We start from the raw sequence: 17,427 nt of genomic DNA, 5'->3' as shown, positions 1-17,427 counted from the left end.
GTGATGGTAACTACATGAATTCATGTTACATCAATTTAATCCCTTCACTGAAGAGTTTAGCAGCTTTGTATTAAAACTTAAAATACACAGAGGAAAATATGCAGAAGAGTTGCAAGCCCCTGACAGGGGAAGAGTAAAGCTAGAATGAGCAATCAATTTCTGCAAGTGCTTAAAGGTGGGATAAGTTCTCTCACACTTTTCCATTTAACTTTAAATTTTCCCAGGGATTTTTTTAGTCAAAGAAACGATATAGATTGTTCTTATACATACAATCGACAGTCAGAATTTAAGAATGACTGTTTTGGATAATTAAGTTCAGATGTACTGCAAGTGAAATGTTAATTTAAAAATTTACCTGCTGGTTTTCATTTATAAGTGAGATCAGATTGCGTGGAAAATGGCTGCAGGATTTCTTTGTAAAGTGAACTTGAAGTTTCCTTAGCATCATGTAGCTGCTTTTTTTTAAATAAAGCATGAGTATGGCATTAAAAAGCCTGAGTGGTACTCGGGTGCTCTTTTCCTTGATAAGCAACCTGTAGTAGCAGATACACAAAAAATGAAAATATGCTGGACTTCAAAAGCTGCTATTTTGCAAATGTGTTTGTAGTGGAAATAATAGCTAGGAAGTATTCTGTGATATTCTGGACAGTAGTTAAACACTAGGATTAAAAATCAAAAATCCTTAGAATAAGGGAGGACACTAGGAACATCATTTTTGAAACCTGATTTGTTAAAAACCAAGCCATAGTTATCCATTTCCAGATGGACTAACCTATAGGCAGTGAGAAAAAGATCTGTTGAGGTGCTTAAAGCCTGCTGAAACACAATGTGGTAACAAGGCTAAATTCCTGTAGCTTTAAGGTATGTGCTGTTGTCTGACTGAGAGAACACTATTCCAGGCAGTGATACCTGGAAGTATTGCTCAAAGTTCAGGTGCATGTACTACATCTAAATAGAAGATAGGGTAAGACTTCTGGGGGGATTAACTCATAAAGCAAGGTAAGTTTAATCAATGTGATACTGTATTATATCTGTGTGGATGTAGATTTCACTAAGGCTATGGGGAAGAATTCACTATTGAAACCTGGTTTTGTAAAACCTGGTTTTGTTCTTTCTTAGCATTTAGTGCTAGTTGGAAATAATTGAGGGGATAATACCTTATGATAATCTTTCACCTTGCCTCAGTTCATCTCTGAACTATCCTAATTATGTGGTTATGAAGTGGTAGATATTAATGCAGGTCACTATAGCAGAAGGCATTTATAAGTAATATAAAAATTGTGGAACTAGAGGAGAACAGCAGCATATCAATAATACTTAGGGGTAATCCATATAGTGAATTAAGGCAATAATAGGATACTTGTATTTAACCTTGTAGTTGACTGATTTAGTGCCAGGCCCTCTTGGTTTTGTTTTAATCAATGAAGACTAAGAAAAGCAGCAAGATGATTAAGCAATCTCATAACAAGCTTTTCTCTGCTGTGGTTTACTATATAGCTGAGATCTCCCTAGTCCCTATGGAGTAAGATGCTGGAAAGCACTGGCTTCTTAAAGAGTAGGTAGTTACAAGCTGATAGCTTGCTTTGCATTAAAATTGTCCTTTCAGCTTTTTTCTTTTAGCAATGTAGTCGCACTGGTTCAGTCACTTTCAGGGTATCTTTCAGGGTATATTTGCTGCTCTATTCTTTTGTGCTTAGGTATAAGTAATATTAGTGACATCTGTTTGATCCCTGCTTCCAGGATGCAGTGACTGGTTCCAAAATAGCATTTAGGCTCTCTTCCTACTCTGTTACTCACCTACTACTAGGTATGGCAGAAATGCCTTATCTTTTCTTCAAAGATAAGGGCTGGAGACGAGTAATTTAGATTATGCTTGTCAGAAAAGGAATCTTGTGCAAGAACTTACTGGAGATGATGGTTTTTTAATAGCTTCTAGTTCAGATAGCCTGCTACCTCTATCCTGTACAAATGCCTCTTAATTATTTTTGTCAAAAACTACTTCACATATCAAATAAGTAGTTCCAACAAAGTTAAAGGAAGGTGAAAGTCCTACATTCGTGAGTTACATGTGGACAAATAAGGAAGAACTTGCATGTAGATACTTGAGCATATTTTTACATTCTGGCAATTAGAGAGAACTTTATTGATGCTGAAGTCTGAAAAGCTGTAAGTACAAAGTTCGCATTTGCATTTAAAAAAAATCAGGGCTAGAGCCACCTGAGTCAGCCTGAGGTACTGCAGAAGTAGGGGTTAATGACAACACTTTGCATACTTCCTATCCTATGGTTTACTGGTGGTAAGTTGCCTGAGGTTTCCTGTTACTGAAATTACGTAAATTGGGCCTTTCAACTCCAAGTGAGCTGACTGTTCATATACAAATAGGTTCAAATTTTGTTTTCAAGGTATTTTTCCATTAAAGGTAAGTCAGAGGGTGTGGTCCTATTTATCCAAAACTCTGAAGCATGTTTTCTGGCACAACCCTGGTTCCACAGCACTACAGAAACAAGCAATGCATAGGACTGAATTGGGATCATGCATGCTAGATCCCAACATCAACCAGCAAGTCCACCAGCAAGCTTCCAAGAGAAAGAATAAACTGCTTTGATGGCTTATTTAGGAGTCCATACAGAAAGGAGGAAAGTCTCAAAACAACCTAGTGCAGGCTTCCATTAGAAAGAAAAAGCTAGAATTTGAATAGCAATGTTGCTATTGTGCTGTGTTTCTGGGATTACAGCCGATGCTCCTGACTGACTGCAGCAGTAATACATACAGGCTGCTAGCAAGGATCTGTTGACAAACTGCAAAGAGAGACTACAACAGCACTTGTTCAGTAGAACACTACAAGGAACCCTGGGAGGAGCTGCTCTCACTTAATTGTTGTTCAAATTAAGTGCCTTCATATTTAGAGAAAAGAGAAAGTTTTAGATCACAAAAACAAGAGGTATATTCACCAATAAACATTCATGCAATAAACACAGCACATGGCTTTGCACCCTGTGCCAAAATCTGTTACTCATTAGGTGCACAAGTTGCTCGCTTCTCCAGATCCCTTCCTTTCTTTTACTTACAGCCCTGGCAAGCCTTTCTGACCAGCTCAGTGCAGAGCTGGGTTGCAGGTAGCTATGCACAAAGGCTGCTGTGGTTTCAGCTCTTCATGATACTGACAGATAACAATCTAGGCTGGAGATCAAAAATCAGAACAGCTGTGTTGTGGTACAGACTTCTGATGGATTGTGATGTCTACACAGACAGCTCAATACTTCGATTTTCTCTATCTGTGGAATATAACTGAGCTGGTATATGCAACCTTGAAGCCTGTAGTCACATAGTAAGGCTCCAGTCACAAGTATCTTGAAGGCAACAGATGAAATTGTGTTAAATATCCTGCCAGCAAAAATGGATTAACTGGCAAAGCAAGCAAAGGTGCAAGCACTGCATCCCACTCAGCAGTGCATGAGTTAGCACATGTCCCCCCATGTTCTGCCTCCTCCCCTAGGTGCTGCCTGGGAACTCTGTGCAAGTAGAACTACGCTTAGAGAGAGAGAGAGAAAAGTATTACATTCTTTTTTGTTTACAGCCAGGTAAACGCTTTTCTATTTCTAAGCACAGGTCGCATGTGGCAAAGCTTGACATGGAAACACTGGGGAAGGAGTGTTTATGGGTTAAAGCAAACCTATATCACAAAAGCCTATATCACAACTAGCACTGCCCTCACCCTAAAATAAAACACAAGTATCTTAAGTGCAGATTTATTAAAAGTCAGATGTTACTTATTTAAAACAACAGCTAGATTTTGGTGCAAATGTAAGTAGTTGTCATTTCTCTGTACCATCAGGTAACAGAAGCTGGAAGGAAAGGTTAACACACGCCATACCAGCACAATCTCCTCATTTAGGCACTAGGCATTGCACAGCTGTAAGCTAGTGGGTTCCTGCAGTATTTTCTCTTGAGCACAGCAGAAGTTAGGATTAATACTGTAGCTAGCAGTATTTTACTAAAAATTGATTTGATTCCAGCCTGTGCATACAGTGGCACACCTGTAGGTACGTTTCCCATTAAGAATTGCAGAAAGATTAAAAGGATTAGCTCACCTAAAGCTCCTTCTTCAGAGTACCCAGACCTTATCTTTTTAGGTGCAAGGTCCTTGGTGGTGGTGGGACATGAGAGCGCTCAGCTGCTTCATGAGCTGAGTCTGCACCAACAAGCACACAGGTTGCTTTTATCCAAAAGTAACCGAGCTTGCTCCTGTGCCCGTTCCTCAGGCTAGGGGAGGAGCTGCTAGGCCTGTGTACGCACACACATGCTTGCACAGGACCTTTTTTTTTTTTATACCCACCACAAGCACACACATTTTGCTGTTCCTAATCATGCATTGTGATAGAGCTGCCGAGCATTCTGGCTAACATTTTGTCCTAACCGTTCCACATTTTTACTACTAGGATGGCCACAGTCCACATACCATTACAGGCAAAGAATTACCCACTGAGAATCACCCTGCAGCAGAGCTGGCCTTTACCACATTAACCTCTGGCTCTAAGATGGTGAAAATTGATTGGGTCTTCCCTGATAAGATGCCTTTTCTCCAGCAAGCTTCTTATTTACAGTGTAATAGTAACTGATGTTTGTAAACTACTTTACAACCCTTTGTTGAAAGGCCCTGGAGAAGTTCAAATGATTTCACAAAAGTGCACTGCAAATGCCCATTGTACAGGGTTTCCTCATACATTACTGGCAGTTTTCCCTGCAAGACCAAGAGACAAATCTGGCAGGGGAGAAATAAACACAACAAAGGAGGAAGCTGTTTTCAGTTCCTACTAAGAAGACTGCTACAAGGCTTTCTACCACATTACACAGTGGCCTGGCCTCTCCTGGATGCTGTGCCATTGTTACTACACCATTTTGTGGGGCAATTATTGACATTTTCCTTTCCACCAATGTGAGAAGTGTTACGCTTAGGGTCAGGCTCTGTGAGCCAAGTCTTCCAACTTGCTAATATTTAAAATAGGAAATGCCCTTCAATATATTTTTTTAGGCAGAGAGGGGACTTGAGAAAGGACTGAAAATAGAAGGCAATACTAGAATCGTTGAAAAGCTTCAACAGTACTTCTCAACTCCATCTGTACTCAGTGTCAGCACCACGGGATGATTTTAGGTACATGCTGAAATGAAGGCATCTTGGCCCCCTTCCTAGGCATATCCAAATGTTTTCATTTCCCTAGAAAATTCAAACCAACTTTCTCCTCTATTAGCCACCCCATCAACACTATCATGTACGTACACGGATTGTGCCACTTACCTGAGGTGGCAGGCAGCCCACGACAGCAAGGTAGACAGACGGCCCTGTAAGCACACAGGCTGTGCAGCCGCCTGCCATCATCCCATGGTCTTCACAACTGTCCTTGAGCAGGCCAACTTCTCCACCGCCCTTCTAGGGCTGCCTGCAGTTCCCCCAGCAGCAGGAGGCCTTGCTCCAAAGGGCATTGCCAAAGGCAAGCTGCTCGGCTCCTGGCTGATACCAGGCTCCTGGCTGATACCAGGTTCCTGGAGCACCTTCTGCTGAAGCAGGCAAAAACTGTGAGCTGGGTTCCTTGGAGAAACTTATGCTGAGCATTGTGATTACAGATGCTAGACAGCAGCGAAGAGAAGATGGAGGAGCTCTGGGTGAGCATAAGGCCTTGTTTTGTAACCAGCAGGAAGCCCCTCAATTATGGCTGTAGAGCAAGTTCAGGGAAGGGTTGTCTTCATGGGTTTTCAGTGTTCCTGGGCTTCAGAAGCTGTAGAATTTTTTTGTGAAAATAAACTAATAAGAGCATGAGATGGAAACACAGCATAGAGTGTTCTCTGTGCTATTACAAGAAGAATCCAGTTAGTTTCTTTGGGGGAAAAGAAAAAAATCTTACTAGAAAAAGTTTCATAAAGGTCTTGTTATAATACAGAACACCTGCTACTGTTTCAACAGCAAGCACTACACCCACTCAACCACACGCAACCAACCCCCTCCTTTAAGTAGTGATCCACTGATGAGCCCTGGCAGCACCTGGGGATGCTCTTGCAGCCCTTGCACCTGGAAGAGTTGCATTTGGTGAGAGATCCTTAAAACATCGAATAATTCTCCAGAGTACTTTTTCTGCTGTGCTCCCCCTCAGTCCCTTAGTAAGTCCCAACCAAACTTGTGCACGTCAGGACAAATGAATCTGTAACTTCATAGGAACAAAGGCACGTGCCACCAGTGTCTGCTACCTATTCAAACATGTAGAAGAAACACCTCATGCTTGTGTGGTATGAATCCATCCTTTCAGGACTGGTGAGAGGGGTTTCAGTCATCTAGAATCACACTCCCAGTAACAATCTTCAGCTGAGGTGATTAGTGAGATAGCAGCTTGGCCATCTTGAGAAAGGCTCAGAGCTGCTGAGCACAAACTGGGACATCTGCAGGACATGCTTTAGGCTCTGGAGGAGGCTGCATTTAAAAAAAAAAAAAAAAGAAAAAAAAAGGTTTATTGTCCTGCTAAATGTCTTTACTTCAAAGCCACAGGACCAGACTGTGACCGTACACACCATTAGCTCAGGAATCCCAGCTGTGCTCAACCTCCTGTTATTTTAGGGACGTTGCCACTTTCTGTAGTCCTGTGAGCCAACATGGCACTAATTGCCTGAGACTAGGGAAATACTGTCGTCTGCCAACAAATTCACAGATACCTGTTGTCACCAGTTTTGGGACAGCGACAATATTTTGCTTCCGGACATTTGTTTCCTGGCTCTCCTGCACAAGCACGAGGAGATGGAGCCAGAAGAGGGCTGCTGCACACTCGCTCCCTCTGTGGCGTGAGGCTGGAGGCCAGACCCAAAGCCAGGAACTCCAGAGCACTCCTGGGACCCAAAGTCCAGAGGTGACAGGAGTGCTACCGGATCTCAGTACACACACTGCAGCCAACAGATCATCTCCCCAGGCCAGGCACAGCACAGGGACTAGAGAGGGAAAGCACTTCGTGCAGCTCCTAGGCAGGAGAGCTGAAGTGACCAGCATCACTGACTGGATACACCAGATGCCCACAGATCCACGCTCCACACCATGAGAAAGCCACGGCACCCTCTTGGTGCCCGTTGCCACCAAGGCGGCCCGGCGGTGGCAGGGGCCTCAGCTCTACCCCAACCAAACCTTAACGCCCTGGGACGAGCACATGGACTCTGCACCCACAGCACCGTGGTGAGACAGGCCCACAACACACAGGCCACATGGTTGGGCCACACTCTCCATCCACGTCAGGAGTGAGCCTGCGGCTTCACCTTTAAAAAGCTGGGAAAGAAAAGCTTTAGGGAACAAAGCGGGGAGGACCAAGTTGGATGAGAGACGTGGAGCCCCCCTCACCTCATCCCTGTTAACTCCACGCTTCAGGCCTGCTCTGGGTATTGCTACCACAGGAGCTGGTACAGGGAGGAGGAGAGGGAAATGCCAACAAGGAGCAAGGTTCAGCTGGCCAGCCCAGTGTTACCCTGCTGAACACACAGAACAGGGAAATTCCCCACCCAGGGACTGTCACAGTCACACAGGCCAGGTACAAAGTTAGAAGACAGCAAGGGGCTGGGCAGACAGCTAGCGCCCTTCCGTGGCCAACATCAAGTGCTTCCAAGCCATCTACTTCGTAAATCATTGCTCACAATCTCTTCCCAGCCATATAAGCTCATCCCACCAGTTTTTATTTTACACCTTCTGACACTTTTTGTACATGAGTTTTCCATCAGCCTCACAGGCTTGCAAGAGGAAGGGAGATGTCTCATGCCAATAGATGTCAGAGGGAAAATGAGATTTTCTGCAGTTCCCCCTCAGAAATCTTTTCAATCCCTTCAGCTCCCCCAAGGTAATTCAGAGTCCTGCCTCATCAGATTTCCTCGGTTTTAGGCAATGCTGACTGGTTTTACTGTAACCTCTCCCTGTTAAGCAGTGAGGAATTGGATCCTTACCAAAAAAAGCCATGTGGGGAGCCTTAACAGCTGCCATGATGGCACCAGAGGCTAGACGAAGGAAAGCAGAAGCAGGGCATGCAGTAGTCCATGGGTATGGCTCTCTGATTCTGAATTTGTTTCACTTCTCTACCAGAAAGACTCATCCCACCAAGACTTAGGATGCAGACGCTCAAATACTCTACGGTTCCCTGGCCTCCAGAACTGGATATGCAACTCAGATGATTCTTCGGCTCACCATCCTGTGAAATGCATTTTATTTGTAAGAAAGCATATAAAATGCAACTAAGGCAGCTCCAACAAGACAAAACAAAGGATTTCTCTCTTTTGACACATGCTTGTGGCTTTCCAATACATCCTGAAGATTTCACAGCCATACGCTTTTACGCAAAAATAAAACAAGGATGGCAGAAAGCTCCTTCTTTTACACAGAAAACAACCGATACACTCTCCATCACCACACTGCGCCGAAAGGACACTCACTTGTGACCATGGGGTTATGGTTAACAATGAAAGGACATGCAGCTCTGAGCTAACACCTGTACAGGAAAATCAGCACCAATGTCATTTTCTTCTGCTTTCAGCTGCTATTTTAAGAAACTGCCACCAAAGAGGAGCACCATTTCAAAGGGTTTCAACTAACAGAGAACAAACGCACAAGGATTTTCAGAGTGTTACAGCTATCTCTGGTTCAAACTCTGTCCAAACGAAGGAAGAGAAACAGTACTACTAGTTATGCAGGACAGCTCTGGTTTGCATGCTGTCCTCTAACAGAAAAACTTGAAAGCAAGTTACAACAAACCCACAAGAAGAGCCACGTCCATTTTGTAACCTATAATTTTTAAATATAACATTTTATTGCTTAGATGGTTTGATACAGAACAACTTTTACTTTTATTTTGAATTTGGAAGTACTGTACAACTGAATAAAAAGAGGAATAAAAGTACCAAAACAAATGTGTGATTCTCTGTTCATGTGGCATAAACCAGTCTTGTACACAATTCGTAGCAGCAGTTTAAGTTCCCTTTAGAAAAATATGAATTCTACACATTTATTACTGTTTCCTGCATGGGATGAAATCACTAGGATTAAAATTCCTTCGTGGATAGAGAGAGGAAAGAAAGGAGACACACAGAGAAGAGAGAAAATTATGAATCATTCTGAAAATGGAATCAGACTGTCACATAGCCCCGAAAAGTTATTTCAGAATAGCCTCAAACAAGGTTCTCTCATTTAAAAAAAAAAAATTTTTTTTTTTTTTTGCGCTTTCACAGTCAAGTGCTTAATGTAGTGATTGAATTGTCTCCAAGTTAAGTCCATTGCAACTCAGGCAAAAGAATTTCAGAAGATCCTTTTTTTTTTTTTTTTTTTGTAAAAGCCCTGAGAGAAGAAAAAATAAAAAGATTCAAACAAAAATCGTATAGAGACAAATTAGCTGAACATGCAAACTAAAGCCTAAGATTCACCCATAGTTTAAACACATTATAAATTTCACAGTTTAATATTGGGGGAGGGGGGGAAACAAAAAACCCAACAACAGCAACAGTTCTCAGTCAAACTCAACTAATAAAAATGTCAATAAAATGTGGCAAGACCTTATACTCTACTAGGATATAGATAAAGGCTAAATAAAGCTTTAAATCAATAGTGATTATTGCTAGCAGATGTCCCGGCAGGCTGCTGGGAATTAATTACTTGCTACATTGTTCTGCAGCATATAGTTTAGTAATGGCTTCTCCCCCACAGTATTGCGCAGTTTAGTGTGGAGAGTTGCAAAACAAAAACAAAAACAAAAAACAACAAAACAAAACAAAAAAAAATAACAAACAACAAAAACCAAAAAATACCCAAAATAATAATAATAATTATTATTATAATTATAATAGTAATAACAATTTCAGGGATGTGTGAACTGGTTTTAATTAAGTAGAATGCACCTGGGTAGAGTTTTAAATGAATCATTGGTTCTGATTGATTTATCCATCTGGCATTAGCTTTGTTTCTGAACTGGTTCATACATCCCTATTTAAAAACAAAACAAAACAAAAAAAACAAAATAGAAATCACATATACCTCAACCATTTTTTCTTATTCTATTTGCAAGAATATTACTCAAGAAGGTTTCTTTTCCTTTGAATTCTGGACAGTTAGATTTCAGTCTCCAGAAATTTTCGGAGAATTTTTAATATAGATATAGATATATATAGATATATATTATATAATATAGAATGGGTCTGAGGCCCACTTCCTCCATGTCTGATGAAAGCAGGAAAAGCGATTCTGCAGGGGTGGGGAGGATCAGGATCACAGTGTGGGCTGGGGGGGCTGCAGTGGTGGAATAGCACAGTGAGGCTCCGGCAATGCTATTATGGCTCTGTCTGTCCCAGAGGTCATGACTGAAGGACAATTAACAAACAACAACAACAACAACAACAACAACAACAAAAACGCTGTGCGCTCCTAAAAGCACACAGCTACAGTAGGAGACATTTTGCCTAACCCCTTAAATCCTGGTGGCTGGAGTGTCACCTGTTGCCGGCAACAGGAGCCATTCAGAGAAATCCCAGCTCCCAGCATTAAAGGGGTTAAATTATCGATATGAAATTTAGACACACACCTCAAGTCTTCAAGCATCAACCCCAAAATCTCAGGAAGAATATTTTTTTTAATTTACTTTATTTATTTTTAACATGTCTTATATCTGTAGTTTTATTACCAGTAGTATTCTCTTGCTCTAGAACATGACAGTAGCAAGATCACGGTAAGGCTCGCATTTCTCTCTTGCTTGCTTTCAACTGGAAGACTGAAAAACTTTGCTCGTTAAGTAACACTCGCTGTCACTGATGTGACTGCAATGAGACCCACATCGTACTTGCAGTGCCTTTCTCACGCACGCGGAGGGTCCTTCGGCCACCCCCTTCTCGCAAGCGTCTTCTCCCAGGCACCCCCCCAGCACACACACGCACACACGCTCGCACACGCACGACACACGCTCACGCACACCCCACCACGAGTGAGATGTTCTCCTGTATGGGTGTGACGGTAACTTGCTGGCCTCCATTTGACTCTCCGGTCAGAGGAAGGGTTTCATTTAAAGTACAGTAGAAGAGCTGCAACATAAGAAGAGGAGCTGGTGAAAGCTTGAAGTCAAAAACATTTAAAGAGGGGATCCAAGCTGCATTATACATCTGCGTGGGCAAATATTGCCCATTGGTTTCTGCTGACTGCAGAGACAAGCGAACTGATGAATTTATAAAATAATAATAAAATAATAATAATAATATATTGAAGCAAATCAAACATATATAACAGCGGGTGCATAATTTCCATAGGTTACGTTGCTATGTAACTCTTCTCTGTATACACACTCAGTCCACGATGGCCAGAAAAAAACCCTAGTAACTAGAACACCATTTCTAATGCTGAAAAGTGGAAACAAGTACGAGGTTGAAATTCTTTGTGTTTCCTGCTTTTGGCTCGAACCACTTTGAACACCTTCAACTGCCACGTTGTTAATGCCTGGAACAGGCTTAATGCTCCACCGTGTGGCAAATGCAAGAACATCTACTGAGAAAAAAAACAAAATCAACATCTCATCTGCATCCTCTGACTATTTTGTATGAAATTCACATAATTTTTCTTCCAGTTATTGGCTGTGGTATCCAAGGGCCTCCCACCCCACTGCCCCATTTCCAGCTCAGAGAACAAACACAGCGACTATCACAGATATACAAGACCAAGCTCACACACACCAATACAAAAGGTAACATTAATGCTTAAATGAAAAAGGTCCTCTCCAAATAATTCATTAAAATATTTAAAAAAAATCATTTTTGAAAAAAAAATCTATGATACCAAAAGATCTAATAAAGTAGTAAGGCACTCAAATCAGTATATACTGTAGTCTCTTGCATTATTATACTGAAAGGCATATGGCACTACATCCAGTCTGCCATACTCTCCCCACAGCCGTAGGTCACTCTTTCAAAACAAGACCCTGGAAACCTTGCTCTGCTGGCTTTAGTTTGTGTGCTGGGACGGGTCCGACCTCCTAGCAAGTCATTCCACTCCCAAGAGCTGAGGCGCACTGTCTGCAGAGGCAAGAATGTGATTCATGGGAGACTTTTTGTTGTGCATCTCCAGCAAGTCTTGAATGAAACCTGGTGGTCTCTCGAGCTCGGAGCTACCCCGAGGTTCCTGGTCTTTTGCGGTCTGTTTCTGTGCACTCTTGGTGGGCTCCGGGAGGCAGGCACCGGCCCCTCGCCCACTTGGCCTCTCCTCTCTGCCGGGGGAGTCCTTGGCCGCGCCAGCCAGGGACTCTTTTCGGCTTCTCGTGGTGGATGGGTGGCTGCCAATGACCCCTGCGGAGTCGCACTCGTTTTCTGAAATGGGGTTGGTGCCGCTGTGGCTCGACTCATTCTCGCTGTCTTCTCCGCACCTTGACTGGGTCTCCTCCTTGTCGCTCTCCTTCCCATGGTTTCGAGTATTTTTGATTTTCTGGTGTATGCGCTGGTGACGAACCAGGCTGTGTTTTAGAGTGAAGGTCCGTTCACAGGTTTGACACTTGTACGGTCTCTCGCCTACAAGAGAATGGAAGTGCAAAGTCAGCTGTAAGGTCACAAACGCACCTCCCTCTTGTTTCAAGCAGCGTGAGATACTCCACACTTTGGAAATTCAGTACCTTTATTGAACTTGGGTGCTGCATTTATGCAGGTTTTTGCTTCTGTACCATCAAACCAGCTCATGGTATGTAAGCAGGTATACAGATGAATGCCATGGGGCACAAATGAAAAACCAAAACCTAGGTGTCTGGAGGTTTCCACAAACTTGGTATGGCCCTGCTCTAAGGAGGGAAGAAGACCATATACCTCAGGTGCCTGTCAGCATCCCGTCTAGGTTAGTCAGCAACTTTTCTGGAAGAACTTTGTAGTCATCCTATGGAGCTTAAAAGCATTTGTGAAAGCAGCCATCTGCACTGCTACAGCAGCTTCCCCTCCACAGGTGCTCCATGTTATGGGTCAGGCCCTGGTATATGCAGAGATAGAGGATTTGAGATGGAAGGATAAGGATACTGCCCAGGTACCTGTGGTCAACAGGACTTAAAAACTGAACCAGATTGAGCAGTGTATGAGAAGACACCTCCCTCTCTTAGATGCTGGCAGGCGAGTAATGCACAAGTTATTTAGCAAAGTCAAAGAGAAGCTGTCATGAATTACTCAACACAACAACCCCTACTCTTTTTGTGAAGCAGGCTGACAGCACCGCTGTGTTTCAAAAAAGAATAAGCAGCTACAGGACCTAGATCTGTCAGGCATTCACAGGACACCAGAGGTGTCTGTTAGAGGTGATCAACATTTACTGACTGAGTGAAAAACATCTGCCTTGGGATGTTGTTTACAACACTGTTGATATTCCTCAACTTGGTGCTGCTCTACTCTGATCTCTGATAGGAGCAACATATGAAAGCCCCTAAAAAACCTCTTTACACCTGTGCAAGAAATGTTACTCTCCAGGCAAAATCCTTCCACTTACTTTGCAACCTTAAGCCTCAGAGCAGCTGCAAAGCAGCTCCTGTGCTGTAATCGACAAGCAGTTTGCTCTGCTTTCAGAACCGCTTTTTGCACCTGAAATGCTTCAATAGTTTCCTGAGCATGAGTTCATGGAAAAACAACGCAGCCACAGCCCCACTGACAAAATTCCCCCAAACTCCTGATGAAGCAAAGTGCCCCAAGGTGCTACCTGCCACTGCTGCCCTACCAACCCTGAAAAACCAAAGGTCCCACCCTGATGGATTCATCTTGATTGTAGCTATTAAAGACTTCTCAGTGGTGCAATTCCACCAAGACACCATCTTGTGCAAACAAGCACACAGAACAACACTTCTGAGGCTAATTTCTCCGTTATAATGCTTGGGATCATTAAAATGTAAATAAATTACAAACTGGAGGTGACTCGCTGCTGTGTACAAGCTGGTCCTGCTGTCCCCAACAGGTGTGACACTTCTGAGCAACGTTTCTCCCTGGTGCCCTGCTCAAACACCTGCTATTGACTGAGGTCAGGGGACAGAGCTCCAGCCCCGTGCCAGGAGCTTTTTCAGCCGGCAGCCTTTGACCATCCACCACCTGGATGCAAACAGTGCAGTGCCATGGCTCACCCTTCGCTTGGGAAGAGTGCCCCAGAGCACACCACAACTACGTGCCACAGGGCAGCCTGCACCGGGTGAGGGAAATGTTTTCAGCCTGATTTCCATCCATAGGCAGGCACAGCACCAGGGATCTCTTACACACTTACGTGTGCCCCCATGTTCCTCTTCTGAGTAAGAGAATTACAAAAACTTCCCACACTTATCTTGAAAAAAATGTTAAAACCAAAGTGTAGGCAATATTACATAAAGACAGTGTTCTGCCAGTATGTCTGAGTGAGTGGGATGGAGTGAGGAAAGAGGAGAGTCAACTGGCAGTACTGACGCAAAATTCTCACTTGAAAATGCACTGATCTGAACAGTGGGTATTTAAATTTATTTGAAGAAAGCACTGACCCATGTTTCTATTCAACAGCTGTTCTATGTTGGAATATTCTTCAGTGTCAAATAAGAAAGAGAAACGAACAGCAAAGAAATTGACATATCGACAAGGTCTGCGTATCTCAGCATGCAATGACAACATTTAAAAAACACATTATGGGATCTCCACAGACACACACCAGTGTATCATTTGGGTGTAAAGCTCGGAGTTTGAGATACTAGAAACTTCCCAAGGCTTCTGTAGTAGTATAAAAATAGGCACAAGAATGGGGCCCACCCCTTGTTTCACTCGAGATTTGAGTCTTCAATACCAGAAAGAAAACAAGTCATCTCTGCGCTTGAGAAGTCAATATTTACAGTTCAGAAGGTAAAACATTTGGTTAAGGCAATAGTCTTTGGTGTAGGTTATTAAACCCTCACCTTCAAGTATAGCACAAGTATTTTGTACTCAAAGTTAATCACAAAGATACTGTCTTCAGCAGAAAGCACCTTCAAAAGACACAAAACATCTAGCTGCACCAGCTTTTTTCCCACATCAGAACAGCTCACTGACAAGTAAAAATACATCATTAATAAGGATGAATTAATAAGGATGAATGATTAATTCACCCTTGAGCTGGCTCATGACTTCATCTCCTTCACAATGCACTACTGAAATTTATCACACAAAGCAATCTCAAGTATTTTAACTGCCGAGTCAAGTCGTGAGACAAATATTTTACTACCTGTATTCTACTTTCTCTGCCCAAGTTTGAAGGAAAAGCAGAGTGCCAATTGTAGCTGTGCCTTTCACTCAGGCAGCAGGTCATGCACAACATCAGCATAGTACCAGGCTTAGATAATCAGACAAAAACTCTCTTTCTCTCAACTTCTGCTCAGAGAAGTCTTACCTTATACTGCCAGGTTTCTTCACTGCTCATCAAAATACTGGGAAGAGTAATACTGGGAAGAGGTAGAGCCATGCACACACCATGAGAAGGGAGTGAGAAGCTGGACAAGAACAATTGTGTGGAGCTCTCCATACCTGCCTTCACCTCTGAACACTCTAAGCAAGCTTAGGGGAAAACTGGGAACTGAAGATAAGGCAGTGTTGTGACTACTCCTGCTCCCTTAACAGGCTTTGTATGCAGCATGGAGATTGGGGCAGAGAAGATACCTTGCAGCTATCTGCAGGACTAAAAGCAGTGTCTCCAACCTCGAGTGCTAGCAGTAATCGTGCACCTATAGAGCAGATGCACCATTCTGGTGGCAGATTGGCTTGCAATCTGCTCTGCCTTGAAATCTCCTCTTACCTGTATGAGACCGCATATGTCGTGTCAAATCTTGCAGGGACCAGAAACGCTTGTTGCACACAGTACAGACTTTCTTTCTTTTGTCTGCTTTTGCAGTACTCTTAGCCCCATCAGTCTTTGGTTTTTTGTCATCACTGCTCTTCTCAGTGGACTTTCTCTCTGTGCCTTCCCCCTCAGAGATGCTTTCGCTCTCTTCATTCTCCTTTCCTGTTGCCTCACAGTCCACAGGAGACTCCACTACCTTCAAGTCCATCGGAGACTCTTCCTGCTCAAGACCAGAGTCCTGCATCAAGGGAGCTCCTGCATCATCCTGGATGCTTTTGCTTTCATCCTCACTGCTCCTTTCATCCTTTCTGTCCTCACGAATGTGGGCCTTTTTGTGACGGCTAAGAGTGCCAGCAAACTTGAAGGTTTTGCCACAAACATCACAGGCATGTTTCTTTTCAGTCTGAGAACTGCTGCCTATGCTCTGGTCACTCTCTGCCAGCTTGAAGTCCATTAATTTGCTGGCAAAATTGAGGTCAAGACTTTTGTTACTTACAGAATCTTCTTCAGGGCCCTCTTCATATTCATCTGCTTTTTCTTCAGCATCCTCTTCTGCCGGAGGAGAGTCAGCCTTTTGCTCCTCCTTGGGGCTGCACTCAATCCCTGGTAGCTCTGCTGCTTCCTCTGGCTGTTCCTTCTCGCAGGAGGTCAGGTCCAAGACTTCGTTTCCTGTGGCGGGTGTCTCCGCATCAGACTGACTGTCTGCAAGCAAACAGAGAGAAGCTTTCAGTGGGATGCCCTCCGCTGACTCACAGCTATCAGCGGTAAGGCTTCACATGGACCCACGAGCAGCAGTGCTGATCAAGTGTCCCAACATCTGCTTCTCTTATCTGTGACCCAGGCCAGTAACTTACAGCTGAAGAGAGACCAAAACACCACAGAACCCAATTAACAAGATGATTAAAAATCTGTAATAAGATACTTTCTTTTCCAAAATACACACACATTCATGGCAGTTTCTTGAAGTGTGTTGTAATTGCTTTTACAAGAGAACACAAAATGCTGAGACACTGAAGATGAGTTTAGGTCACTGCTGTTACAAATATGCTGTATCAGAGACACATGGATGTAGTATTTATAAACTCACGTATGAAATATGGGTATAGGCTGAAGTAACACACGTATGTAACACATGTAACACATGTATTAATCTAACTGATAAACTATAAGTAGTGATAAATGTTTTTCCAGGGGAATGTAAAGGCCTCATGCAAGCAATCAGTACAATTAAATGTTGAAGATTATCACACACATTAACACAGAGGATAGTTAAAAAATTGGGTATACATCCTATAGGCAAAAGGTGCAGAAGTTTGTCTCCATGTGAGTATTTGATGCATGCTTGTTGTTACATTGATACCACCTGGAATCAAAATATTAAGTCAAGATGCAGTAATAGGCGACATCCTTTGCTGTTTCACCATTCATTCCCCCAACTAAAAAGCAAAACACACCTAAAATGTCCACCTTAATGACATCCTCCATGACCCTATCAGTTTGCAGCATTACCATTGCTGAGGACATAACATGTTCAAAAAATATAACACACGTAAGGTGAACAAAGGGGCAGAGCTGCACCTCTCCCAAGCTCTATACAAATAGTG

General features: G+C 43.0%; 1 protein-coding gene across 14 annotated transcripts in view; it reads right to left on the bottom strand.

The window, feature by feature from the left end:
- Positions 1-8,785: 8,785 nt before the first annotated feature.
- RREB1 (ras responsive element binding protein 1) overlaps positions 8,786-17,427 on the bottom strand; it is a 124,450-nt gene continuing 115,808 nt past the window's right edge. For 12 of the 14 annotated variants that reach the window (XM_083826181.1, XM_083826187.1, XM_083826189.1 and 9 more), the window contains 2 exons: positions 15,779-16,525; positions 8,786-12,543 (listed from right to left, as the gene is read on the bottom strand). In XM_083826181.1, coding sequence (XP_083682307.1) covers positions 12,023-12,543; positions 15,779-16,525 — 1,268 coding nt within the window. In that variant the 3' untranslated portion in view covers positions 8,786-12,022. The remainder of the gene's footprint in view (positions 12,544-15,778; positions 16,526-17,427) is intronic. The other 2 variants (XM_083826186.1, XM_083826185.1) reach the window with 2 other exon arrangements.

Source organism: Anser anser, assembly GCF_964211835.1.
Source record: "Anser anser genome assembly, chromosome: 2".
Taxonomy (NCBI): Eukaryota; Metazoa; Chordata; class Aves; order Anseriformes; family Anatidae; genus Anser; species Anser anser.
The sequence above is the reverse complement of the archived record's forward strand: the minus strand, read 5'-3'. Positions and strand labels throughout refer to the sequence as shown.